This window comes from Esox lucius, chromosome 25 (assembly GCF_011004845.1).
Source record: "Esox lucius isolate fEsoLuc1 chromosome 25, fEsoLuc1.pri, whole genome shotgun sequence".
Taxonomy (NCBI): domain Eukaryota; kingdom Metazoa; phylum Chordata; class Actinopteri; order Esociformes; family Esocidae; genus Esox; species Esox lucius.
In genome coordinates, this window is record NC_047593.1 from 6,926,100 (window position 1) to 6,953,853 (window position 27,754).

Genomic DNA, 27,754 nt, shown 5'->3' on the forward strand with positions numbered 1-27,754 from the left:
GCATCATATGTGAAGTGAACCACCCGAGCCAGAGAAGACATTCTTGTCTCAATCCGCCTGATTAGTTTTAACACAGTTTTATCACCGCGACTGAAACGTGTTGGTCAAGGCTTTGAACGTATCAGGCTTTCATGCACTGCTGACCAATGTTCACATGGCTGCTGAGAACTTTCTGCATGAGCTCAAGTTGGAGCTGAACATCACACAGAGACTAAGTGAGAACAGGAATTCATACATAGATACATTTAATGAGGGTGCTGTATTCGCGCAACGCAGTGGTGTCATGGTGCGACGAAAGCAAAGAGTTTGTTGTCTAAGAATGGGTATCTTCAGTTCTCGTGTTAACATGTATATAAAAACATCCTATGAGAAATCTGAATGTTTGTGTAACTTTTCAGAATTTCTTGGATGTGTAATTTCGAAAACTCAAAACCCTGTTAAACATTACTTATCATTATTGCCCGAATGATCTAAGATGTCTGAACAGGTTATGAAAAGTATTTACTACGACCCGGCAAACCCTGGTGCTTATGTGGGTAGAGAGGGTTTGAAGAGCGTACTTGGAGAAAACCTGGGAGATCCTCAAAAATGGCGAGGCCGATGACTGGCTGCTCGCCCAGGATACATACACGCTACACAGGCCTGTAGCTATACATTTTCAAAGAAATAGAGTTATTGTTCATGATATACATTCACACTTCCAGCTGAATTTGTTTGACATGAGTGCTTACAGTGTGGAAAACGATAACATGAAATTTATGTTAACATGCATAGATGTATTAAACAAATATGCATGAATTCGTGTGCGGGGAGAAATAAAGGCGCTATCGAGGTAAAGCAAGCATTTGAAGACATATTAAAAGAAGGAAGAACACCACAAAAAGTCCAAACAGACAAGGGGAAGGAGTTTTTTTATTCACATTTTGAAATGTTAATGACATAAAACATTTTGCTACAGGAAATTATGTCAAAGCGAGTATCGTTGAGAGATTTAATAAAACAATTAAATCACAAATGTGATCATCGCTATGTTGAGGTAATTCAAGGTTTAGTTCATGGATACAACCATAGCTACCATCGGTCTATTAAGATTAATCCTGCTGATGTTTGTGAGGAAAATGTTAGACTAGATCTCAAGAACATGTATGGTACAACAATGATGAGAAATCGTCATCAAAGCTACAAGTTCCGGGTTGGGGATAGTGTGAGACTCAAAGTTGAGAGGAGTGTTTAGAAAATGCTATGAAAAAGGGTACACAGATGAATATTTTACAATAACAGAATGCATTCCTCGGGTACCTCCTGTATATAGAATAAAATATTATGATGGTGATGTGATAGTTGGGACCTTTTATGAACAGGAATTACTGAAAATAATCATGGCTAAGGACAAAACTTTAAGTGGAAGCAGTTCTTGATGAGAAAGAAAGAAAATTAGTCTTGTGAAATGGCTTGGTTGGCCTGAGAAATTCAACAGCTGGATACCATCGGAACAAGTGCTTGACCTAGAAACCTAGATTTTCAGGATCACGTCATTTACATTGACTGCGATCAGCATGGGTGACAGTGGTTTCTACATAACGCTGCACAGTAACTCATCGAGATATGTCTACCCAAGCAGTACGAGTTCAAGCTATACCACAAAATTCGCCAAAGGTATAGATTTGAATGGTGATTGGGAAGTATCTTTGATAGAATTCCAATACCTGCATACGTGGAAGACTTTTACATGGAGTAAAAACGCATTTGAACTACATGACTCGAATAACGACAAAACTTGGAAAAATAACCTCAACACTGGTTATTACAATGGCATAGTAAAACTAGTGGCAGAGCTCAACAGTTATATAAAACCACATGGTGTATGGGCAGGGTATGATTAATTTAAAAATATAATTTTTCTAAAAGGCGATCCCCATTTTAGTTTGAAATTTAGTGCAAAACTGGAACAGATATTGGGCTTAAAACCAGGCGAGCGGTGGTATGCCCAACGGAATGGAACATTCCCCACAGATATTCTGGCAGGGTTTAAACACCCTATACATGTGGGTAACGTTACTCTTGGTAGTACATTTTTGATTAGCTGGACCTGTTGTCTGTGTATCCACATTGTTCTTAGCTAGCCTGTATGTCATATGCTGCCAGTTTTTTAAACTTATTTTCTAAACATTGCTTTCAGGTGATGACGTTTCCTGTAGTTTTGTTCCCGGAGGAGGAAGACTGAGGCAACAGTTCCACGCCAGGTATGTGAATTACATGTTGATCTCGTAATTGCTGCAATGTATACTTGGTTTCACCAACTTTTATGTTTATTTTTAGGATGGAGCAAGCGCAGTACTCCAAGGCACCAGAGAGGTACTCCACATCACCATGTAGAGGATGGCTACATAGGTAAATGTGGGTTCATTCATTTAAACCAGAGGCTTAACTTGTTATTAAAGCATGTTGCTTCCAATTTTATTTGTCAATTTCAGTTTATTTCTAAGGGCAAGAAGGCAGAGGTAGGGGGAAGTTTTAGCCCTGCACATGAAATGAACATTTTGGTGGACACTGCAATTTGAGTTCTGATTTTAAAATAACCAGATATTTAGGACTGAATAATTAACTGTCTGTCTTTACTTTCAGAACATTTGGAGAAGATCAAGTGGCTGGTTGACTGAAGAGAGGGTCGAGCTGAGGGCACAGCTGGCTCAACAATCAGGTAAAAACAAGACTATAGTTACGCTAGCATCTTGTCATAATGAAACTGCATTTGTCTGAACATGAGCCTTTTACTGAAATGCAATACTGTACAGCCTTTCTGAAATTACATGTATATGGCAGTTTTATGGCAGTTTTTTTTATTTCATTATTAAGTTATTGACATTTCATTGTGCTTTTTAGCTTCTGATAAACAAAGAATGTCAAGCCGAGGGCACAGCTGCCTCTACAATCAGGTAAAAACAAGATTATAGTTGCGCTAGCATGTTTTCTTAATGAAACATTTCATTTGTCTTGAATGTCATGCAATTCTCAAAATCATGTCAGACCATTTAAGTACAAATACTGTATTACAGGAGCCATAAGGAAGAATTTTTCTAACCGGGATGCCACTGACGAGGCTGTCCAGAACCAGGTCCCGAGGTACCAGAAAGAGGCAGCTGACTGTGCAGGTGGGAGATGTCGCGGCGGTACAAGGGACCTGCCGTGAATATGAATGACATCTCCAGCACAACCAATATTCTTTTTTAGATTTTTTTTTTTACTGCTGCTATGTACAGTGTTATATATTTATATATATATTGTTAGAGTTCGTCTGACCCAGAACGCAGAGAAATAACACTGACCACGTAAGGTAGGTGGTGAAACAGGGTGCTCAGAGAGTGCTGTGTAGGCAGGGTCAGGGCTGGGAAACTCCTGGCAGGTCCGAAGCTGGAGGAGAGCTGATGGTGAAGAGTCAGTGGTTACTGGACACGAGATGAACGAGTGGAGAGGAGTGTACTGATGGTGTTCGTAGGTGGAGGCGAAGGCTGGGTGGTGAGGCTGGAAACTAGTAGGCGCATGTAGATGTAGTGATTGTATAAGTTAGTGAACTGTTATAAGCTGTTGTAACCAATGTAGATGTATTGATTATATAAGTTAGTGAACTGTTATAAGCTGTTGTAACCAATGAAACAAAATATTAAATGTCTGTAATATGAACCGAAACTGAAGGAGCAAGTAGGAGAATAGGAAACCCTGTTTAAGCAGTTGCCGGGGAGAGAAAGATTTAGTATGTCTGTTTTGTGAGAAACAGGTCACAGGTCAGAGACACACACACATAGTCGGACAGACAAGACAGAAACCAGAAAGGGGGGCAAGGGGATACTTGCAGTTATCCTATAAGGAATAAAACTGGGATTGGGCCAATGGCACACACTTTGTAAGTTAACGCCTCTATCTTTTGGGCGTAGTAGAAGTATAAAAATGATGTTTTGAATGTTGATCCTTAGACATTGTGCGGCGACACGTGTCTCCAGAAGCTTCTGTAATAAATGGACGTATAACTACGGTAATTGCCCTGACTCCCTGTGTTTTATTCTCCTTTCCAACAAACCAACTCGGGGAAGTGTTATACTTCAACAATTTGGGGGCTCGTCCGGGATTGGAAAGAGGAGAAGGAATTCGATCTTGTCCAGACAACCTACGCGAGATTCACAGGTTCCGAGCCGGCTCATGATAAAGGTAAGCAGAGCCTGTTATATCTAAATCTGCATATTGGCTATGAACTAAATTTTGAACCTGTGGAAAACGTATTGGGAGACTGGTTTAAATTCAGGGGGTCAGGGTAACGGTCTGTGAGTTAGAGTCTCACTATAAGTCGGGTTAGAGGCCCGTTACCGGTGTGTGAGTTAGAGTCTCACTGTAAGTCGGGTTAGAGGCCCGCTACCGGTGTGTGAGTTAGAGTCTCACTGTAAGTCGGGTTAGAGGCCCGTTAATCGTTCTAGGGTTGACTACCCTACGCCACTTCCCGACGGGGACGGTGGAGAGTTGCGAGTTAGAGTCTCGGCAACCAGTCGGGTTAGAGGCCCGAGGACTTAGGGGCACCTCGAAGTATTTATTGTGTGTAAAGGTTCATCTGGGTTAGAGTCCCGGGGAGTTTTAGAATTCCCCAAATTCTGTATCTGGGTTAGAGTCCCGGGGAGTTTTAGAACTCCCCAAATTCTGTATCTGGGTTAGAGTCCCGGGGAGTTTTGGAACTCCCCAAATTCTGTATCTGGGTTAGAGTCCCGGGGAGGTTTAGAACTCCCCAAATTCTGTATCTGGGTTAGAGTCCCGGGGAGGTTTAGAACTCCCCAAATTTTGTATTGGGTTAGAGTCCCGGGGAGTTTTAGAACTCCCCAAATTCTGTATCTGGGTTAGAGTCCCGGGGAGTTTTGGAACTCCCCAAATTCTGTATCTGGGTTAGAGTCCCGGGGAGGTTTAGAACTCCCCAAATTCTGTATTGGGTTAGAGTCCCGGGGAGTTTTAGAACTCCCCAAATTCTGTATCTGGGTTAGAGTCCCGGGGAGTTTTAGAACTCCCCAAATTCTGTATCTGGGTTAGAGTCCCGGGGAGTTTTGGAACTCCCCAAATTCTGTATCTGGGTTAGAGTCCCGGGGAGGTTTAGAACTCCCCAAATTCTGTATCTGGGTTAGAGTCCCGGGGAGGTTTAGAACTCCCCAAATTTTGTATTGGGTTAGAGTCCCGGGGAGTTTTAGAACTCCCCAAATTATGTATCTGGGTTAGAGTCCCGGGGAGTTTTGGAACTCCCCAAATTCTGTATCTGGGTTAGAGTCCCGGGGAGGTTTAGAACTCCCCAAATTCTGTATTGGGTTAGAGTCCCGGGGAGTTTTAGAACTCCCCAAATTCTGTATCTGGGTTAGAGTCCCGGGGAGTTTTATAACTCCCCAAATTCTGTATTGGGTTAGAGTCCCGGGGAGTTTTAGAACTCCCCAAATTCTGTATCTGGGTTAGAGTCCCGGGGAGTTTTAGAACTCCCCAAATTCTGTATCTGGGTTAGAGTCCCGGGGAGTTTTGGAACTCCCCAAATTCTGTATCTGGGTTAGAGTCCCGGGGAGTTTTAGAACTCCCCAAATTCTGTATCTGGGTTAGAGTCCCGGGGAGTTTTATAACTCCCCAAATTCTGTATCTGGGTTAGAGTCCCGGGGAGGTTTAGAACTCCCCAAATTCTGTATTGGGTTAGAGTCCCGGGGAGTTTTAGAACTCCCCAAATTCTGTATCTGGGTTAGAGTCCCGGGGAGTTTTATAACTCCCCAAATTCTGTATTGGGTTAGAGTCCCGGGGAGTTTTAGAACTCCCCAAATTCTGTATCTGGGTTAGAGTCCCGGGGAGTTTTATAACTCCCCAAATTCTGTATCTGGGTTAGAGTCCCGGGGAGTTTTATAGTTCCCCAAATTCTGTATCTGGGTTAGAGTCCCGGGGAGGTTTAGAACTCCCCAAATTCTGTATCTGGGTTGGAGTCCCGGGGAGTTTTAGAGCTCCCCAAATTCTGTATAAGAGAACTGGGTTCAAGTCCCAAAAAGTGTTGGGTCAGGTACCCGTTAATCATTTGTTAATTATTCTGAGTCCCGGTAACGTAAGTCAGGTTGAAATGGACGGGGAGTGTGAGAGAAGTTGATGACGATGGGCGGTGTCCAGGCACGGGGAAGTGGAAACAATTGGGGATACAGGTGGCAAATGTAATGACTGTTGTAGGCAGGATGGACCCAATTCAGAAAGAAAAAGAAGGGATAGAAGAGAAATTGCGACAAGTGGTGAGTGAGGCAGGATTAAGGATGGAGGAAAGGAGACCATTACATGTTATTTTGTGGAATAAGGAGAAGGAGTGTTCCAAAAATCGAGATAGAGTTAGAGACAAGAAGGAAACAGCCAATTTGGTCAAGAGAGGGAGATATAGAGAAAAGGAGAAGGAATGGGAAAAGCACAGAAAAGAATGGTGTAAATTAGCAGTGTGGTGTCAGGGCGTAGACCATGTGAACAAAGAGAAAAAGGGACAGAAAATTAAGGAGAAAAAGGGAGGAGAGATAGAACCCCCAGCATATGAAGATGACCTGGTGGTGCATGGTACCGTGTACCATTACATCCAGCGTTATGTTTAGAGAGTGGGATATTGTCTTTAGACACACAGAACAGCAAGCCCATAACTCAATTCACAGGAAAGCAAGATAAGAGAAAATTAAGTAGGAAGGCGGAGTCAGAGAGCGAGACAGACACTGAGGGGGAGGTGAAACCGTTCAAGGCAAGGGCAGAGAAAGAGGAGCGAGAAGGGGAGACGACTAGGAAAGAATAAACAAGAGGAGATTACAGGGGCCATAAAGAAAAGATCAGGCCGTACTAAAGGCAGGTTAGGTGAGGACTCAAGGTTGGGGTCGGACGATAGTGACACAGTAAGAAGGACCAGAACTAGGCAGAAAAAAGGGAATTCACATAGAGGACGGGTGGTACTCACGGGCAAAGCAGTAGGGAGATGGACTGACTCAGACGAAGACCCCGACACAGACAGTAGTGGAGACGGGAGTAAGGGAGACGTAGACGTATACCCTCTGCCGCGTACGCCCCCACCAGAACATAAACTACACCGTGACACAGTAGAATCAATTCAAAAGACTCAAAATAAAATGTATACGCGGTCACAAGCAGGGGAAGCTGGTTGTGCTGGGTTTCAGCTGCCTCTCTTTAGAGTGGGAGGCGGAGAACCGCGATATAAACCATTGGAGCTGGGAGACGTACAGGCACTGGTAGATAAATTACCCCCGATGGGAGAGGGAGGTGGACTATGGTTGTCACAATTTGATAAACTCACAGCTGGTCAAATGTTGGCACTGGGGGACTGGAGGGCAGTAGTCGCCCGAGCCATGTCCGCCCAGGCTATGACTGAGATAGAAAAAGGGGCCGCCACTAGGCGGAGCCCTGACGACACTCCTTTCAGTCAGGTGGTCGGGCGCATAGCCACGGCCCTGAGGGAACGATTTCCCTTGCCCGCTGGGGCCCCGATGCCCAAGTTACCTTGGGAAAAAGAGCAACACCCTAGACAGTATCTAGAAGCATGTAAGGACACATGGGCCAAACACACAGGGCACCACCCGGGGAAGGGGGGTCTGCAGCAGGAGTGGTTTAGAAGGGCGGTCTTAGAGGGACTTCCAGAGAAAATAAAGGAGGCAATGATGGCAAATCCTGACTTGCCGGATAGTGAATCACACGTATGGGAAAGACACATAGTACATCATTTACAGAGGGCAAAAGATGAGGAGACAGAGAAAGACAAACAGATACAGGGACTGGAAGAGAACCTGTTGCGCTTACAGCTGGGGGAAGCCAAAGGGAGGCTCAATGAAGGGGAAAAGAAACACAGACAGATGGCAGCCCTAGGCTCAGGAGAACCTGACACACCCGATTTATACCCTGTTCCCACATGGGCACCCCAACCTCACGGTGGCCGGGGGGCATTCACCGCGCCCTATCGACCAGGGACTCCGAGGGGAGGTTATGGTAGGGGGAGGGGGCGGGGTAGAGGCAGAGGGGCTTCAGGAGCCCAAGTCCCATACGGAGCCTGCTTTACGTGTGGTGACCCGAACCACTGGTCCAGAAACTGCCCACAGAACACTGGAGGGGGCAGAGGATTCCCAAACCAAGGGGCAGCTCCAGTTCCCAACCCACACGCCGTCCCACCACCTAGCGCACCTGGACAATACCCACTCTCTTATGAGGGAGGGTGGGACCAGGTGTGACGGTCTACAGGGGGGGGAGGGGACAGCGGGGGAAGGGCAGATCCTATGCTGTCCCTGAATGTCGACGGGAAGGACTTCTCCTTTCTGGTTGACACAGGTGCCACGTTTTCCACCATCACCGCCCCTCCCGTCACAGGACTACTATCCTCCAAGACAGTGGAAGTTGTGGGGTTTGAAGGAGTGGGACAGACTTTGCCAGTGACATTTCCTTTTAAAACGATACTGGGTAAACAGGCCCTCAGCCATCCGTATGTGGTGTCAGCAAACACACCAGTGAACTTATTGGGGAGAGACTTGTTGATAAAACTGGGGGCTAATATCTTGTGTTCTCCAGATGGACTAACTGTCACGTTACCAGACGGGACATCGACTTCAAGTGGAGGCCGTGGGTCTCCCTCCTCGAGCCGTACTTTCCTCCGCCAGACCCCCCACATGTAACCCTATTTTATGATCGGCAGGGCGATGAGGTGTATAGAGAGGGGTTTGGGGATGTAGTGTGTGGGGACACGTGGCAGGTCGGGTCTAAATTCATATATGTAGGCCCTGAAGGGGTAGCGGCAGATGTACAGTTGACAGAGGAGCAGGATCAGTGGTACATGATGGCGGAGGAGTCCGTCCCACATGTGTCACTGGCACTGCATCCTAAACACCAAGCAAAAGACCTGGGGCCCATGGTTAAAAGGGCGGTCGAATGCACTGATTGGACACTCCCTCAGGCGCCAAACGTATGGTACTCACACAGCTGTAAGATGTAAAAATGGTACACCTGCATTGACCTGGCTAACGCTTTTTTCTGTCTCCCACCAGCAGAGGAACTTTGTGATATTTTTTCTTTCACACATAGGGGCGACAATGGCGGCCCCAACGGTGGCCGCCTGCATCCAAGCTACAATGACGGTCCTCACCAGACTGGCTGAGAAAGGGTTCAAGGTGTCAAAAGAAAAGCTACAGCTGGTAAGGACGCAGGTCTCCTTTCTGGGCAGAGTAATCTCGCAGAAGGGAGCAGGGCTTTCCCCAGCTCACCGCACAACCAGCCTCCACCATCCTAAACCCACTACGGTTCAGGAAATGTTATCATTCCTGGGGCTCACGGGGTACAGCCGCAATTACATCCCAAACTATTCAGGGCTCACAGAGCCACTTAGAGCGCTAGTTAAGGAGCAGGGAATGCGTAAACTTAAAGCCACTCTCAATTGGACTTGCCCGGCCGACAAGGACTTCATTTTGCTGAAACAACAACTAGCCACCGCAGCTGATCTGGCCATACCAGACTACACAACACCTTTTTTCTAGATTTTTCTGAAACAGGATTCATGAACGGGGTCCTGTTTCAGAAAAAGGGGGGAGAAGGCTCTGAGAGAGACGAGCTAGTGAGACATCAAAAGGGGGCTTCCCCACAAGAGAAAACAATTTGGCAACAGAGAGGAGCAACAGAGACGAGCGGGCTCTGGAGAGGGCCAGACGGTAGAGTAATACTTCCACCAGCCATGCGGGGAGATAAATTTGCAGAAGCCCACGGGTTGGGCCATGTAGGGCCAGCACAGATGTTGAGGAACCAATTACGGTAGACATGGTACGTAACTACACTAGGACATGCACCATCTGCACTCACCACAATCCAAAACCGACGATCAAACCTGAGATGGGGGCGTTCCCCATGACGACGAGACCTGGACAAGAGATAGTGATAGACTACACTGACATGGGGGAAACAGTACGGGGGTGCCGTAACATGTTAGTGTGTGTGGACATGTTCACAGGGTGGCCAGAAGCCTGGCCAGCAAGAAGGGAGGACAGTCAGACAGTGATCAAGTGTTTAGTGAACCAGTACATTCCCAGATACGGTTTCCCAGAGAAAATTAGGTCAGATAATGGGACTCACTTTAAGAACAGTGATTTACAGAAGGTAGAAAGATTATTGGGCCTAAAACATGCTTTTGGCACTGTGTACCATCCACAGTCCCAGGGAAAGGTAGAAAGGATGAAACAAAACTTAAAAAACAAGTTGGCTAAGATATGTGCACAGACTAAATTGAACTGGGTGGATGCACTGCCACTGGCACTCATGACGATTCAATGCTCGTTAATTCAGACCACTGGGTTCACCCCATACGAGCTGCTGACGGGGAGACAGTTTCCAGGACCAGCCGCGGGGCCTGCGGTCCCGGAAGGGGTAAAGTGGCCCAACGATCACAGAGTGTATTTTGATGAATTGCGAGCTCTCGTTTCAGAATTCACCAACAGAGTCGGAGAACGGAGGGACCTGCACCCGCTGGACCAGAACCTGCCCCAGGCGGAGTGGGTGTTGCTGAAGGTCATCAAGCGAAAGTGGTCGGAGCCAAGGTGGACGGGTCCTCATCAGGTGGTGGAGAGAACGAGTCATGCGGTCCGCCTGAGGGACAAAGGAGAGACGTGGTACCATTGGAGTCAGTGTACACCAGCGCAGGAGCCAGGAAGGTCGTTAACGGACCTCATCCAAACCGGGAAGGAGGAGCTTTCCCCAGCGTGGACGGAAGGAGGACCAACACCAGCCGGACCGGTGCCAGGAGCGGACCACAGGACACAGCAGGACCACGAGCGAGTGAAGGAGACAGAGGACGGCGCCAGGGGAATAGACTCTTAGGGGAAAGAACTGAAAAATACTGTAACTAAAGGGGGTATAGGACACCGAGTGGCTCATACCACTCGTACCAAGATGACAGGGTTACAGAGAAAGGTCTGGGGAGATGATAGTAGAATGAAGTAGTATATGGGAATTGGTAGAATAATGATATGTGTGTTGTGTGTTGATACAGGTTTCCCAGGTTGGCATCGGGTCTTCATTCCCCCAGCGAAGAGGTCAGCGACCCCACCTGAGGACACCTGTTTGAGGAAATTTGGGGGATTGAATTGGACTATGTCAAGGGGTCGCATACGAGCATTCTGGGATAGATAATCCGCTGGAGGAATGGCTGACCTCGATGTTCGGCCAGTGGAAAGGTTTGATAATGTCTGTTCTTTTATCGCTTTCTACATTTGGTGCTATAATGGTTACTTGTGGGTTTTGTTGTATCCCATGCATAAGAGGGCTTGCCATGAGAGTGATCTCTACAGCCATTGAGAAGGCTCCAGGACCGCCACCAGGGATGCTGATGCCTCTACTGGAGCAGCATGACCCGGGAGAACTGGAGCTTGGCGAATAGGGGTGATCTCTCTGGGGAGAGATCAAAAGGGGGAATTGTAGATGTAGTGATTGTATAAGTTAGTGAACTGTTATAAGCTGTTGTAACCAATGTAGATGTATTGATTATATAAGTTAGTGAACTGTTATAAGCTGTTGTAACCAATGAAACAAAATATTAAATGTCTGTAATATGAACCGAAACTGAAGGAGCAAGTAGGAGAATAGGAAACCCTGTTTAAGCAGTTGCCGGGGAGAGAAAGATTTAGTATGTCTGTTTTGTGAGAAACAGGTCACAGGTCAGAGACACACACACATAGTCGGACAGACAAGACAGAAACCAGAAAGGGGGGCAAGGGGATACTTGCAGTTATCCTATAAGGAATAAAACTGGGATTGGGCCAATGGCACACACTTTGTAAGTTAACGCCTCTATCTTTTGGGCGTAGTAGAAGTATAAAAATGATGTTTTGAATGTTGATCCTTAGACATTGTGCGGCGACACGTGTCTCCAGAAGCTTCTGTAATAAATGGACGTATAACTACGGTAATTGCCCTGACTCCCTGTGTTTTATTCTCCTTTCCAACAAACCAACTCGGGGAAGTGTTATACTTCAACACGCAGCAGAGGAAGCAGCAGGTCTCATGGGTAGTAGATAACGAACTGGCGCCAAAGAGGTGATTAGCCCGGGTTTAAATATTGCTGGAGTGAATCATGTGGATGAGCTGCAGCTGCGAAGATTGGCTGTGCAGTGAAGAGTCTGCCACGCCCCTTGACCCACTGAACACACCTCCAGCACTCCAGGTGGAAAAAAACAAACAGGGACGGAGGGGGAGCAACCCATAACATATATATGATTGCATTATCCTCTTAATATATTTATAGCTCTGTGAATGTTCTTAATTCTGAATAGTTGTAGTGTTATGCCACCATTCATAAGCTTATATCACTGATCTGATATTCAATAACTATTGATTGCTGCTAGGTCATACTTATGTATATTACTGCCATTCTAGCCCTTTTATATTTTGTATTGTACTATGTTTATTTTGTATTTTCAAATTCAAATACTGAACTTTTACTATCTGTTGCTGGATACGTTCTCTTGCACTATTTGATTTGGTAACATTTTTATTTCAATTCATTTGCACATGTTTGTTTTGTACGCTTGCTGTATAATGCATGTTTTTTTTGTATGCATCTTGCACTATTTGAAATAAATTGTTTAGATTTTATTCAGTTCATTGTCATTTGTGATATGACCAAAATTATTATAAAGGATTATTATAAATAAAACCTAATATTGGGGTGTGAGGCATCCCGCTGGGTTTATTGTATAAAAGCGGCTAGCCGCCGTCGGGCTGCTGGTGAGCCACTGATCAGGGTATTGATAGAAGGCATTGTCGTGAAAGCTGCCCACCGGCGGCCCGACTGCGACGCGCGCTATAAAAAAAAGCTGCTGCAGCCGGTGGCCCGCTTGCCGAACGCTTTACAGAAACGCTCGACGGCCGCAGTGACAAAAAGCTAGTGGGCCACCGGTGGGCCACTGGCGTGTTGCTTGCTGGGAAAGTGTTTGTTTCGCCAGCCATGAAACTTGGACACACGCTCAAGCGCTACTCTCAACCACAGCCAAGTACCTAATTGAAAGAGTGTGTATGAAGACATTTAGTTTACCGGCAGGGGGTCGAGTTTGCAACCAGGAAAACCTATTTTTAGGACCTCTGCCAAAATGTATGGTCGTTGGATTGGTGGACAGTGACAGTTTTACAGGAAGTTACTCAAAAAATCTATTTAATTTCAAACATTATAATTTGGATTTTATGGCTATGTATGTAGCCCTCCCGTGGGCTCACCACCCACAGGAGGGACCATAAGGGGCCGGTGCAGAGAGGATCGGGCGGCAGTCGAAGGCGGGGGCCTAGACAACCCGATCCCTGGACACGGAAACTAGCTCTAGGGACGTGGAACGTCACCTCGCTGGCGGGGAAGGAGCCTGAGATTGTGCGTGAGGTTGAGAGGTTCCGACTAGAAGTAGTCGGGATCACCTCTACGCACGGCTTGGGCTCTGGAACCACACTCCTTGAGAGAGGATGGACTCTTCACCACTCTGGAGTTGCCCAAGGTGAGAGGCGGCGGGCTGGTGTGGGTTTGCTTATAGCTCCCCAGCTCTGCCGCCATGTGTTGGAGTTTACCCCGGTGAACGAGAGGGTCGTTTCCCTGCGCCTACGGGTCGGGGATAGGTCTCTCACTGTTGTTTGTGTCTACGGGCCGAACCGCAGTGCAGAGTACCCGACCTTCTTGGAGTCTCTGGGAGGGGTGCTGGAAAGTGCTCCGACTGGGGACTCTATCGTTCTACTGGGGGACTTCAACGCCCACGTGGGCAACGACAGTGACACCTGGAGGGGCGTGATTGGGAGGAATGGCCCCCCTGATCTGAACCCGAGTGGTGTTCAGTTCTTGGACTTCTGTGCTAGTCACAGTTTGTCCATAACGAACACCATGTTCAAGCATAAGGGTGTCCATCAGTGCACGTGGCACCAGGACACCCTAGGCCGCAGGTCGATGATCGACTTTGTTGTCGTTTCATCTGACATGCGGCCACATGTCTTGGACACTCGGGTGAAGAGAGGGGCGGAGCTGTCAACTGATCACCACCTGGTTGTGAGTTGGATCCGATGGCGGGGGAGGAAGCTGGACAGACTCGGCAGGCCCAAGCGTACTGTAAGGGTCTGCTGGGAACGTCTGGCCGAGTCTCCTGTCAGAGAGATCTTTAACTCCCACCTCCGGCAGAGCTTCGACTGGATCCCGAGGGAGGTTGGAGATATTGAGTCCGAGTGGACCATGTTCTCCACCGCCATTGTCGAAGCGGCCGCTCAGAGCTGTGGCCGTAAGGTCTCCGGTGCCTGTCGAGGCGGCAATCCCCGAACCCGGTGGTGGACACCGGAAGTAAGGGATGCCGTCAAGCAGAAGAAGGAGTCCTATCAGGCCTGGTTGGCTTGTGGGACTCCTGAGGCAGCTGACGGGTACTGACAGGCCAAGCGGACTGCAGCCCGGGTGGTTGTGGAGGCAAAAACTCGGGCCTGGGAGGAGTTCGGTGAGGCCATGGAGAAGGACTATCGGCTGGCCTCGAAGAGATTCTGGCAAACCATCCGGCGCCTCAGGAGAGGGAAACAGTGCCCTACCAACGCTGTTTACAGTAGAGGTGGGCAGCTGTTGACCTCAACTGGGGATGTCGTCGGGCGGTGGAAGGAGTACTTCGAGGATCTCCTCAATCCCGCCGTCACGTCTTCCATTGAGGAAGCAGAGGATGAGGGCTCAGAGGTGGACTCGTCCATCACCCGGGCTGAAGTCACAGAGGTGGTTAAGAAACTCCTCGGTGGCAAGGCACCGGGGGTGGATGAGATCCGCCCTGAGTACCTCAAGTCTCTGGATGTTGTGGGGCTGTCTTGGTTGACACGCCTGTGCAACATCGCGTGGCAGTCGGGGAAAGTGCCTCTGGGATGGCAGACCGGGGTGGTGGTCCCTCTTTTTAAGAAGGGGGACCGGAGGGTGTGTTCCAACTATAGGGGGATCACACTTCTCAGCCTCCCCGGGAAAGTCTATGCCATGGTTCTGGAGAGGAGAATACGGCTGATAGTAGAACCTCGGATTCAGGAGGAACAGTGTGGTTTTTGTCCAGGCCGTGGAACACTGGACCAGCTCTATACCCTCTACAGGGTGATGGAGGGTTCATGGGAGTTTGCCCAACCAATCCACATGTGTTTTGTGGATTTGGAGAAGGCATTCGACTGTGTCCCTCGCGGCATCCTGTGGAGGGTGCTTCGGGAATATGGGGTCCTGGGTCCTTTGCTAAGGGCTGTCAGGTCCCTGTACGACCGAAGCAGGAGCTTGGTCCGCATTGCCGGCAGTAAGTCAGACTTGTTCCCTGTGCATGTTGGACTCCGGCAGGGCTGCCCTTTGTCACCGGTTCTGTTCGTAATTTTTATGGACAGAATTTCTAGGCGCAGCCAGGGGCCGGAGGGTGTCAGGTTTGGGGACCACACGATTTCGTCTCTGTTCTTTGCGGATGATGTTGTCGTGTTGGCCCCTTCAAGCCAGGACCTTCAGCATGCACTTGGACGGTTTGCAGCCGAGTGTGAAGCGGTGGGGATGAAAATCAGTACCTCCAAATCCGAGGCCATGGTCCTCAGTCGGAAAAGGGTGGCTTGCCCACTTCAGGTTGGTGGAGAGTGCCTGCCTCAAGTGGAGGAGTTTAAGTATCTAGGGGTCCTGTTCACGAGTGAGGGAAGGATGGAACGGATCGGTGCAGCTTCTGCAGTAATGCGGTCGATGTATCGGTCTGTCGTGGTGAAGAAAGAGCTGAGCCGCAAGGCGAAGCTCTCGATTTACCAGTCAATCTACGTTCCTACTCTCACCTATGGTCATGAGCTTTGGGTCATGACCGAAAGGACAAGATCCCGGATACAGGCGGCCGAAATGAGCTTTCTCCGCAGGGTGGCTGGGCGATCCCTTAGAGATAGGGTGAGAAGCTCGGTCACCCGGGAGGAGCTCAGAGTAGAGCTGCTGCTCCTCCACATCGAGAGGGGTCAGCTGAGGTGGCTTGGGCATCTGTTTCGGATGCCTCCGGAGCGCCTTCCTGGGAAGGTGTTCCGGTCCCGTCCCACCGGGAGGAGACCCCGGGGAAGACCTAGGACACGCTGGAGGGACTATGTCTCCCGGCTGGCCTGGGAACGCCTCGGTGTCCCCCCGGAAGAGCTGGAGGAAGTGTCTGGGGAGAGGGAAGTCTGGGCATCCCTGCTTAGACTGCTGCCCCCGCGACCCGGCCCCGGATAAGCGGAAGAAAGTGATGATGATGATGATGATGATGGCTATGTATGTAGATGGTCAGCAATTTCCTAGCAAACCATTCCAACCAAATTACACAACAGGGTCAGCAGTGCGTGAATTTTACCAACTGGCCTTAGCTTCAGGAAAACACCTAATGGACCAAGCCTTGGCTAGTGACAGGTCTGATGTCTTACACGGCTATGCCCTTTATGCATTCAACTGCGCGCCGGACTAACAATGTGGTCAGCACCTATCCTTGATCAAGTCAGGGAATGCACGACTTGAGATGAGGTTCAGACAACCACTACCCCACACAATTCATTTGGTTGTTTATCCTGAACCATACTGGAACCGTACTGGTTCAGACTCATTTGCGGCATGTGGTAAAAACTGCGACGATTCGTAAAATTATTATTTTTTTGGCATAGGCATGTCTTATATCGCCAGAAAGCTTGGAATCTCGTTAAACTAATTATAATATTCAATTTAAAAAAGCTATTACGACGACCAAACACGGTGCAATTGTTTCAGGACAGTCAACAAGAACAAAATACTTTACTGTAGGCACTCGGTTTCATTTTTCATGTATCACGGAAAATATTGTACTTACATTACTGAACCTCCACAGATTTCTTATCCCTCTGTTCCCAGAGAGGACGGGAAGCATATTTTTGCTTGGTAAAATCCGTTTTAATTTTCATAGTATCCATGCGTCACAGAATGAAAAATGACTCGATCAACATGCAACAAAACTATTCATGCTATCCAGACCATAAAACAAGTATTTTCCCCGTGACATTTGGTATGTCTGTAATGATTAGACACTCAGGAAGATAACTAGCCTTATTCCGAGATTCTACACAGCGAATTGGCTGCGCAATACCTCAGTAAACCCTAGTAGCGCGCCTCACGTTACGCACCAATAAGATGGACCAAGACAAACTTGAAGGACAATAACTTCCTCCAATGACGACCAATTAATTTGAAACATAGCTAGCTAGATAGCCAATGAGCTGGCCTTTCTTGTGATGTGGGAATGTGCACTGTGGGAAGAATGGGCTGGAATCTAGACGTGTGCTCAACCGGACACCCCTGCATCATTTCGAATTGAGAGAGCATCAGAGCGCGCTAGTATTTTCGTTACGCACATTGTTGCTAGTACTTAGTAGTTACTTCTTCTTGTTATTTCGATAATTTTAAACATTTCGAATTTGAACATGGCTCCTAAAAGTGGGGAAGCGAAATCCAAGACCAAGTACACAAACTTGGAGGAGATTTTTGAGGAGATTCAGCGAGAGAGTGACCGTAGACGAGGACTCTCTTAGTGAACAAAGTTTTGATTCTTTCGAGGAAGAATTGTTCTTGGAAGGAAAGGATCCCGTTTTAGATTGGTGAGTAAAATAAATTATTGTTCTTTATATGTATGTTCATATGTATGTGTGTACGTGTATATGCTTGTGTACACCTGAAAAATATTTTTATTTGGGTAGTAAGTGTAGTAATATGTATATATTACAAATATACAATTACAGTACAAATAAACACATACACAAATATATATTTCAGCTAAACTTTCATATTAAAAGTTATATAAATACAGATTGAAAGAACTGTTCTTTGTCCTGTGCTATATGTGAGCGTCTTGTTTTGTCTGGGGTTTTTTCTGTCCTGTTTTGGGCCCAGTTTTAAAAGAGATCTTAGTCTCAGTCTGCATGCCTTGTTTAAATAAAGTTTAAATTAGAATATATATATATATATATATATATATATATATATATATATATATATATATATATATATATATATATATATATATATATATATACACACACACATTTGTTATATGGCTATAACATGTTGTTGTCCCAATATATAATTGTAGTATTTGTCCCCATATGTAATTCTAGTCAAATCTAAATGTATTTTATTTTTTTAACAGTGGAAGCGACTCAGACTCGGATGATCTCTGGGAGCCGGCTGCAAAGAGACAACCACAATCAAGCAGTCCTGCCCTCACTACTTCAGGAGCATCTACATCTGCCATTGTTTCTGGCTCTACAACAAGCACACCTTTTGTCTCCAAAATCACTCCAGGTCCGAGGTCATCCACACCTACCCCCGTCCGGCCATCCAGAGGTGTGAAGAGACCAGCCCAGAGACAAAGACGGGCCAGTGCACCAGCTGACACCTCCACTGAGGGAGAGGACCGTTGGCACACAGTACTGGAGGAGGATGTGGAGCCACGTCCACCCACATTCAGGCCTAAAAGGCAGCCTGGACCTCAGCTGGACATGACTGGGACATACAGCCCCCTCCATCTGTTCCAGCTGTTTATTACTACCTCTGTTCTTGCGACGCTGGTGTCGAACACCAACAAGTATGGGACTAAAAAGCAAGCTGGAAAAAAAGAGGCATGGAAGACCATTTCCATCAATGACATGTACTCCTACATATCACTGGTCATTTACATGGGGATTGTGCTCCTCTAGCACTCCTGCCTCCTCTAGCACTCCTGCCCCAGGACCTGCCTCCAGTGGCACGCACATACCAAAGTATCTGGTTGCAGACCTGAATGTGCCTCAAGGCCAAAAGGGTACAGTTGGAAGGCGTCGTTGTACCCTGTGCCATAAAAAGTCACCTATTACCTGCACAACTTGTGGTGTCACCCTGTGCTTTACAACAGAAAGATACTTTTATGGTACTTGGCATCAGCAGCATAACATTATGTAGAGGGTTGACTTGGGTGATCTGGACACTCAATGTGTACAAAGTTTTTTTTTCACTTTTTGTTTGCTGTGGTTTGCTGTTTGCACTTTTGACATTAGATCAGTGTTGGCTTCTAACTTAGCCCTTATTGTAAATAGTTCACTTATTTTGGGGGGCATTGGATCAGCGTTCTCGTCGGGCCTCCTGTCAGTACCTTTATGAAGAGAAACTAATGATCCACCATGTATGACATTTCTGGGAGTGTGTAAACCTTATTTGTAATTACACTTGTATTTTTGAATAATCTCTGTTGTCATATGCTTGGAATTTAATCATTTATCCAATTTGGCCACTTGGGTAGATTTGGGGACACTCGGGAAGGACACTTGGGAGTCCTCTTACAGAATATTCTGCAGCTCTTTGGTCATTCAATGTAGCTGCCTAAAACTTTACCTACAGTCTCCTGCCTTCTAAGGGACAATACTTGAAGTGTCTCCAGCCTCCTATCTCAATGCATGGCCTTCCCACTGCATTTCAAACATGATGATAAAAAAATCTTCTGCCAAATCTATTGTGTTATACTTTCCTGCATTAATTTATAATTCCTGCAAACTACAGAGTGTCTCCTTTCAAATGGTACCAAATAAATGTTTCTACTATACTCAGCTCATGAGCTACAAGCATTTAGATTTGGGTACATCATTTTAGGCGGAAATTGACTTTTTTTGCACCTTGGCTAACAGGATCTTTGACTCCATTATCGAAGTGTCAAACCAGCGACAAGTCATGGTTGACTACTATTAGGAAAACGGTGTGGAAATGAATACCGCAGAGTTGACCAGTGTGGTGAACCAATTTTCATCTAGGACCCATTCCTATGGTGTGCTGGCAAGCGATCAACTACCTAGTGGACCAGCCCGAGATGTTGCATCAATGATGATTGTTAATACACACCCAAGCAATCACCCTGGGGAGCACTGGCTGGCTATTTACATAACGGATGATGGCATTGGAAGGTTTTATGACAGTTTTGGAAACCCCCCGGATTTTACATATTTTCCCAAGTCAATCAGTGCCTTTCTGCAAACCTGTGAGAATGTAGAATACAGTCCAAAACAAGTACAGAACATAGTTTCAACCACATGTGGACAACATTGTGTGTTCTTTCTCTATCTAATGACAAGAGGTCTGAGTTATAAAGATGCTATCTCCTTTTATATTCATGATTTACAAGAAAATGATGCCCTAGTCTCAAAGTTTGTAGCTAAGATTACCAGTACCAGAGTAAGCGTGATAAGCAAATATTTAATTGCATTCAGCATGCTCAATCTTGTGAATCGTTTAATTTGTGTCATGTTGAATAAATAGAAAAGTAAATCATGTGTATTTCAACTTTATTATTCAAAAATAAAACCATTTGTAAAACCACACCAATGTTTACATTTTTCATACAACAATTCAAGGTAAAACATACACTTTGACAATGAATCACAAATGATGAAAAAGCATTAAAAAAAACACATTAAAATGGAAGCCATTTTGTGGGGTCCTTGGTAGCGGTAACAAAGAAAGCTTTGGTTGCTGGTGGCTAAATCATCCATTGTGTAGCCAGACGTTTGTTTATACAAATAGATTTTACGTCTTACAAGCTCATTTGGAATAGTTGTAAAAGGCATGTTCAGACATGCCATGTCCTCTAAAAACACCCCCCACCCCAATGGCCTTCTATCGTCAGCAATTTTATTGGTTGCTGTCACATTTTTAACCAGATCCAACAGGTGTGAAACCCTGGATTATCTCTCCTTTGAAAATGAATTCACCATTTGAATTCCATGAAGTTAAATCATTACACTTGTGCATTCTATTAAGAATATATTCAACATTCCTCCTACGCATCGCAGGCACATTATCCAAAATTTGATGAACAAGGTTAACATTTCGGTCAACAGTTATCATTATCATTATCTATTTCTGGGATCTCCATATTCGAGCTCTGCTCCGTACTAGCTTGCTTAATTGAACGTTTTCAATGGGCTCAATTTGTCCCCTTTCATCTCCCCGTTACTCCCCAGGCTGTTGCTGCAAAAGAGAATACGTTCACAGTCAACTTGCCTGGTAAAATAACGGTAACATAAATACAAAATAAAACGTGAATGCACACGTTTCCACGTTACACCACCTACTTTTCTTCGCTCCTCCATTACACTCGTCCTGAAAGCACCCCCACAGAACAGCGTCCCCTGCTGTGTCTACAACCAGGTGCATTTGTTCTAGAACCCATTCCAGTGTTTATAGAAAATTGTGCAGATAATTACTTTCTTATCCATTATCTTACTTTATTCAAGTGTTGTTTTCAAATCTGCAACTTATCCAAGAGAATATTTCATATTTGCTGTACTGAATAAGCTTAGAGTATTATGATATAATTTGATGATTAAAATAATTATAACAAACTGTAGAGTTAGATGTGTGCGCATGTTAATAAACTGAAAATGAACAACACATTAATGTAATATTTTATTTATTGAAATTATATTATATTCATCTTGTGTCATATCCAATTACCATTTGACCTTGTAGGCAACTCCAGCAAGTGTGTCATGGTTGAAGATTGATCATATGCCTCCTCCAAGGATGCTTCACCAACTGTATGATTCTTATCACAGTGCTCCTGCACCACGGAAGCTGTTGGTTGATATACGCATGGGAAGCTACACATTCATCAACTATACAGCCATGACTGAATTCACATGTGCCAACATACACAAGCCACAAGGTACTGCTGTCCACGGCTAGTATGGGCACAGCATTGCCAGGGATGGACGGGTGAGTAGTTGGGCATGGGTACCTTGTCATATCGCTCTTTAGAGAATCCTTGTGTGTGGTTTGACAGTGTTTAAATTCAATCACCAAGTATCAACTCAAGGCTTCTGTGTTGAAAGAGCAGTGTGATAAGAAGTGATGGTGACACATGCTTGGAGGAAGCATGGGATCAATGTTCGGCCATCCCGCACCTACTGAGGGGTTTCTGATGATAAAAGGTCAAAGGGGAGTTAGATATGGCAAATTCAGAGAGGAGAAAAACCTACATAAAACATTTTCACAAAATTAGCTAAATGCTGGAGCCAGGAGGTGAAAGGCAGGATAAAGGCTCCCAACTGTCCTTCCATTTGGTCCCACTGAGTAAAAAACACAAGTAAATAAATACAGCAATTGTTTCAATCTGTTGTGTTCAGTCTCCAATACTACCTTTTGGTAATAAAATCTAAAAAGCTGTATTCATATTTCTTGCTCACCCTAAACATAACATCACAAAGCCACTGGAAGTTGTACATGTTTAGCAGACTGAACTATCCTTTGGCATATAGGTTGATTTATATAAATACAGTTGTGCTCATAAGTTTGCATACCCTGGCAGAAATTGTGAACATTTGGGATTGATGTTGAAAAAATGACTGATCATGCCATTTTATTAAATTTTATTTAAGGAGAATGATCATACGAAGCCATTTAGTACCACATAGTTGTTTGGCTCCTTTTTAAATCATATTGATAACAGAAATTGCCCCAAATGACCTGATCAAAAGTTTACATACCCTTGAATGTCACAAGGTGACACACACAGGTGAAAATTGCAATTAAAGATGAATTTCCCACACCTGCGACTTTTTAAATTGCTATTAGTGTCTGTGTATAAATAGTCAATGAGTTTGTTAGCTCTCACATTGATGCACTGAGCAGGCGAGATACTGAGCCATGAGGAGCAGAAAAAAACTGTCAAAAAACTTGCCTAACAACGTAATGGAACTTTATAAAGATGGAAAAGGATATAAAAAGATTTCCAAAGCCTTGCAAATGCCAGTCAGTACTGTTCAATCACTTATTAAGTGGAAAATTCAGGGATCTCTTGATACCAAGTCAAGGTCAGGTAGATCAACAAAGATTTTAGCCAAAACTGCCAGAGGAATTGTTTGGGATACAAAGGAAAAACCCACAGATAACCTCAGGAGAAAGATGTAACCAGTGGTTACAGCAGAAAAAGGTGAAGGTTCTGGAGTGGCCATCACAGTCTCCTGACCTTAATATCATCGAGCCATTCTGGGGAGATCTCAAACGTGCAGTTCATGCAAGATGACCAAAGACTTTGCATGGCCTGGAGACATTTTGCCAAGATGAATGGGCAGCAATACCACTTGCAAGAATCCGGGTACTCATAGACAACTATTACAATAGACTGAATGCTGTCTTTGATGCTAAAGTGAGCAATATACAGTATTAAGAACTAAGGGTATGTAGACTCTTGAACAGGGGTCAGTTAATTTTTTTCTTTCTTGCCATGTTTTGTTTTATGATTGTGCCATTTTGTTAGAACCTACATTTGAATGTGAATCCCATAAGAAACAAGTGTTTTGCCTGCTCACTCATGTTTTCTTTACAAATGGTACATACATTACCAATTCTCCAAGGGTATGCAAACGTTTGAGCACAACTGTATATACATATACAGGACTTCATGTCAACATCTCAATAGAATTATTGACAGAGACAAATTATTCCTGACCATAGATAGATCATTGTCTATTTTTGTCAACCCCCCCACCCTTGGTTTCCAAGTCCATTTCCTATCTAATCCTTGTCTTGTCATCAACAGTTCTAAGATCCAGGAAGTACAAAGATCAATCACATGCTTTCTTTGACCACGGCTATATTAATGATTTGTTCTTAAGCAGATATCCTCCCCTGATGTGAGCATATATTGAATATGGCAATGGTATGTTGTGTTAAGAAGTCTATTGCCAGAAGAAGTCATTTCTTGACACACACACATTTTTTGATTGCTTCCTTCTCAGCTGTGATACATACCAGTTAATTATCCGTAGCATTGGATTCAAAATTAAAACTAAATTCACACCACAGTTTCATCAAGTCTTTGGTTTAGCCTGTGAGTACACCCCTAAGTGAAAATGTCCAAATTGGGCCCAAAGTGTCAGTATTTTGAGTGGCCACCATTATTTTCCATCACTGCTTTAACCCTCTTGGGCATGGAGTTCACCGGGGCTTCACAGGTTGCCACTGGTGTCCTCTTACACTCCTCCATGATGACATCACGGAGCTGGTGGATGTTATAGCCCTTTTGCTCCTCCTCCTTCTGTTTGAGGATGACCCACAGATGCTCAATAGGGTTTAGGTCTGGAGACATGCTTGGCCAGTCCATCACCTTTACCTTCAGCTTCTGTAGCAAGGCAGTGGTCGTCTTGGAGCTTTGTTTGGGGTCGTTATCATGTTGGAATACTGCCCTACGGCCCAGTCTCCGAAGGGAGGGGATCATGCTCTGCTTCAGTATGTCACAGTACATGTTAGCATTCATAGTTCCTTCAATGAACTGTAGCTCCCCAGTGCCGGCAGCACTCAAGCAGCCCCAGACCATGACACTCCCAGCACCATGCTTGACTGTAGGCAAGATACAATTGTCTTTGTACTCCTCACCTGGTTGCCGCCACACACGCTTGACACCATCTGAATCTCATCAGACCACAGGACATGGTTCCAGTAATCCATGTCCTTTGTCTGCTTGCCTTAAGCAAACTGTTTGCGGGGTTTCATAGTCTTTAGAAGAGGCTTCCTTCTGGGACAACAGCCATGCAGACCAATTTGATGCAGTGTGTGGTGATTGGTCTGAGAACTGACAAGCTGACCCCCCACCCCTTCAACCTCTGCAGCAATGCTGGTAGCCTTCATACATTTATTTCCCAAAGACAACCTCTGGATATGACGCTGAGCATGAGCACTCAACTGCTTTGGTTGACCATGGCGAGGCCTGTTCTGAGTGGAACCTGTCCTGTTAAACTGCTGTATGGTCTTGGTCACCGTACTGCAGCTCAGTTTCAGGGTCTTCTTATAGCCTAGGCTTTCTTTATGTAGAGCAACAATAATTTTTTTCAGATGCTCAGAGAGTTCTTTGCCATGAGGTGCCATGTTGAACTTCCATTGACCAGTATCAGGGAGTGTGAGAGCGATAACACCAAATTTAACACACCTGCTTCCTTATTCACACCTGAGACCTTGTAACACTAACGAGTCACATAACACTGGGGAGGGAAAATGGCTAATTGGGCCCAATTTGGACATTTTCACTTAGGGGTGTACTCACTTTTATTGCCAGCGGTTTAGGCATGAATGGCTGTGTGTTGAGTTATTTTGTGTGGACAGCACATTTACGCTGTTATACAAGCTGTACACTAACTACTTTACATTGAAGAAAGTGTAATTTCTTCAGTGTTGTCAAATGAAAAGAATGTGATGAAATAATGTGGTCTACATGTTACTTTAAGGATAGTAAAATATATGCTTTAAATATCCCTGTTGAAATTTGAGACGGCCTTTGCCTATTCATGAGGCTTCCTCAGTGTCTTACTGTCTGTTGAATTGTGATGTTTGATGTCAAAACACTCCCTCATATAATGAGACACATCCACCAATCCAAAGAGAGAAATAGTTGAGAGCCTGATAGCACGCTGTTCTTATCTCTAGATATAGAATCCTCTTATACTCAGCTGGTCTCAGGCATTTCATCATTATCAAGTATCTGTGCGTGTTTTTGTCAATTTATTAGGATGGTTCTGAACTGATGTGTAATATTATTTACAATGTGCTTATTGTATTTTCCATGTGGTTAAATGGTGTTTTTTCTAAATGATAGAATTGTGTGTGTGTTCAGATCTGTGATCTTGGACAAAAGATAGAAGGAATTAAGAAAAAACAAGAATAATGTAGTCACCAACATGTTTGAGTTTGTGAATGTCAGCTGTCTGTTTTTATTAGTTGGGTTGTCGGACTGTCACTACAAGACACATTGTAGATTCCATATCAGGTGTCCCCTGTGTACATGACCTTGGACCTGGGATAGAAGGAACAGAAAGAATAATTAATAGTGTTGTCTTTCTAATTAGAACATAACAGGTTTGGTGGATCACAGAATTATTTTACTGTCGTGCTTCACGGATTGTTAGATCTCACAACACCAGGAAATGTGTGTAGTCTCTGGAGAAAATACCAGATCCATATGATATAGCAAACGTTTGAGTGTCTAGTTTGACTGGAAAAACAAGACAGATCTTTAGTCAATCAGTTACCGATGGCTGTGTGAAAGTGAAAGAACAAAGGCATTAAGGAGTGTTGACCGCTGTAACCTTCGTTCTTTCAAAATATTGTATTTGCTTTGCTGCCGTTTATCATATTTTAAATGCAGAAGAAATATGTGTATTTGAAATATATCAAAGTGTTATGAAAGCGTCAGAAGATTCCAGGTCCTTGAGATTTTTTGAAACTGTTCTAGAATTAAAAGAGATGCATTCAGGTAGGCTTACACATTCCTTTAACTTATTGTGTGACTTATGTTAAAACAACTAACTTAATTACCTAGAACAAATTGAAGGGATACACATTGTTCAACTAGTGTTCCTTTCATTTACGAGTTATGCTACTCCTATTTATCGCAACTCTTCACTTGTTTTGTCCATTGCATCTATCAAAAGTTATATTGCCCCTCATGGAATTGTTATAGTTGTTGTTTTCATTACAGTCAAGAGTACATTTTGTTTTTTTCAATATATTTTTAATTTTGTAAACATGGTTATTTTGTGTAGGCATGTATTCTCTTTTCTTTCTCCTGAATCTGTGAAAATATCTCCTGATTGGAAACATATCAGTTGTAGTAAAAGTGTAAAACCAATGTCTCAACTTTTCAAAGTTCAGCTTTCATCTGTTAATGTGTTTCATTAGGTTAACAGTTGACATAACATGGATTGTAGGTAACTAACCTAATTTACATAATAAGATCTTAGAGAAAACCAGGTCCTTACTTAACTCTCAATTCAGTTCATTATATATGTACAACAAAAAAAATACATGTACTACCTCTAATTTTACAGGCTTAAAAATACCATGGTGATGTTGATCTTTTATGCAGGGCTGGGTCTTACTCTCCTGTCAGTGGCAGTCCTCACTGTTCCCATCCCAGCTCAACCAGGTGAGAATGTTAACACTAAACAAATTACAACAATAGTTCTCCTCCACATTTTACCTTTAAAACTAGGCAACAGTTTTCCGGACACAGATTAAGGCTAGTCTGGAACACTGGAGGCAGACAGTTTGGGCTGGTTTAGCGGACAAAGATTAAGGCTTGTCTATGACTGAAAACTCAAGCCTAACTTAGTTTTCTTTTTTCCTAGACTAGGTTTAACCTCTGTCTGTGAAATGGGCCATTATAAGTAAATATGTTACTCTCTCTTCCTCTCTTCCTCTTTTTTTTTCTTCCATAGTCCCAGAGACATTCACCCTAAATGTCCCTGATGGCCCAATCTCGTCCAAGTCAGGCTCCTCCATCTCTCTACTCTGTCAAGTCTCACCGACATTCAACATCGAACCATTTGAGGTGAAGTGGTATCGGTTTGATGAAGTTAACAAACCCACCTTGTGGTACAAGGATCACAAGATCCAGGAAGCCATCATGGACCCGCGATTCAAGGGCAGAGTGTCTCTAACTGGGGGACTGGAGAGGGGGATTGCGTCCCTGAGACTGGAGAGGGTCACTCTGGAAGATAGTGGGGAGTTTGTGTGCTACATTAACAATAATAATTGGTATGAAAAGACCTGTGTGGTACTGGCAGTGAGTGGTAAGTGGCCTCCAATAATAGTTTTGTGAAGTACAACAGCGTTTCCAAAACATTTGGGACGCTGCATAAATTGAGATAAAAACAGAATGCAATAATGTGTAAAAAATGTAATCCCTATATTGAATAGATAATAGTA

General features: G+C 44.7%; 1 protein-coding gene across 8 annotated transcripts in view; it reads left to right on the top strand.

The window, feature by feature from the left end:
- Positions 1–27,754, top strand: part of LOC105030177 (butyrophilin subfamily 3 member A1) — a 145,624-nt gene that overhangs the window by 90,080 nt on the left and 27,790 nt on the right. For 4 of the 8 annotated variants that reach the window (XM_034291113.1, XM_034291119.1, XM_034291114.1 and 1 more), the window contains exons 1-3: positions 26,109–26,300; positions 26,913–26,972; positions 27,265–27,618. The exons of 1 other annotated variant lie outside the window; for it this stretch is intronic. In XM_034291113.1, the coding sequence (XP_034147004.1) occupies positions 26,228–26,300; positions 26,913–26,972; positions 27,265–27,618 (487 nt within the window). In that variant the 5' untranslated portion in view covers positions 26,109–26,227. Of the gene's footprint in view, positions 1–26,104; positions 26,301–26,912; positions 26,973–27,264; positions 27,619–27,754 lie in introns of those variants that run through there. 3 more of the 8 variants (XM_034291115.1, XM_034291117.1, XM_034291116.1) reach the window with 2 other exon arrangements.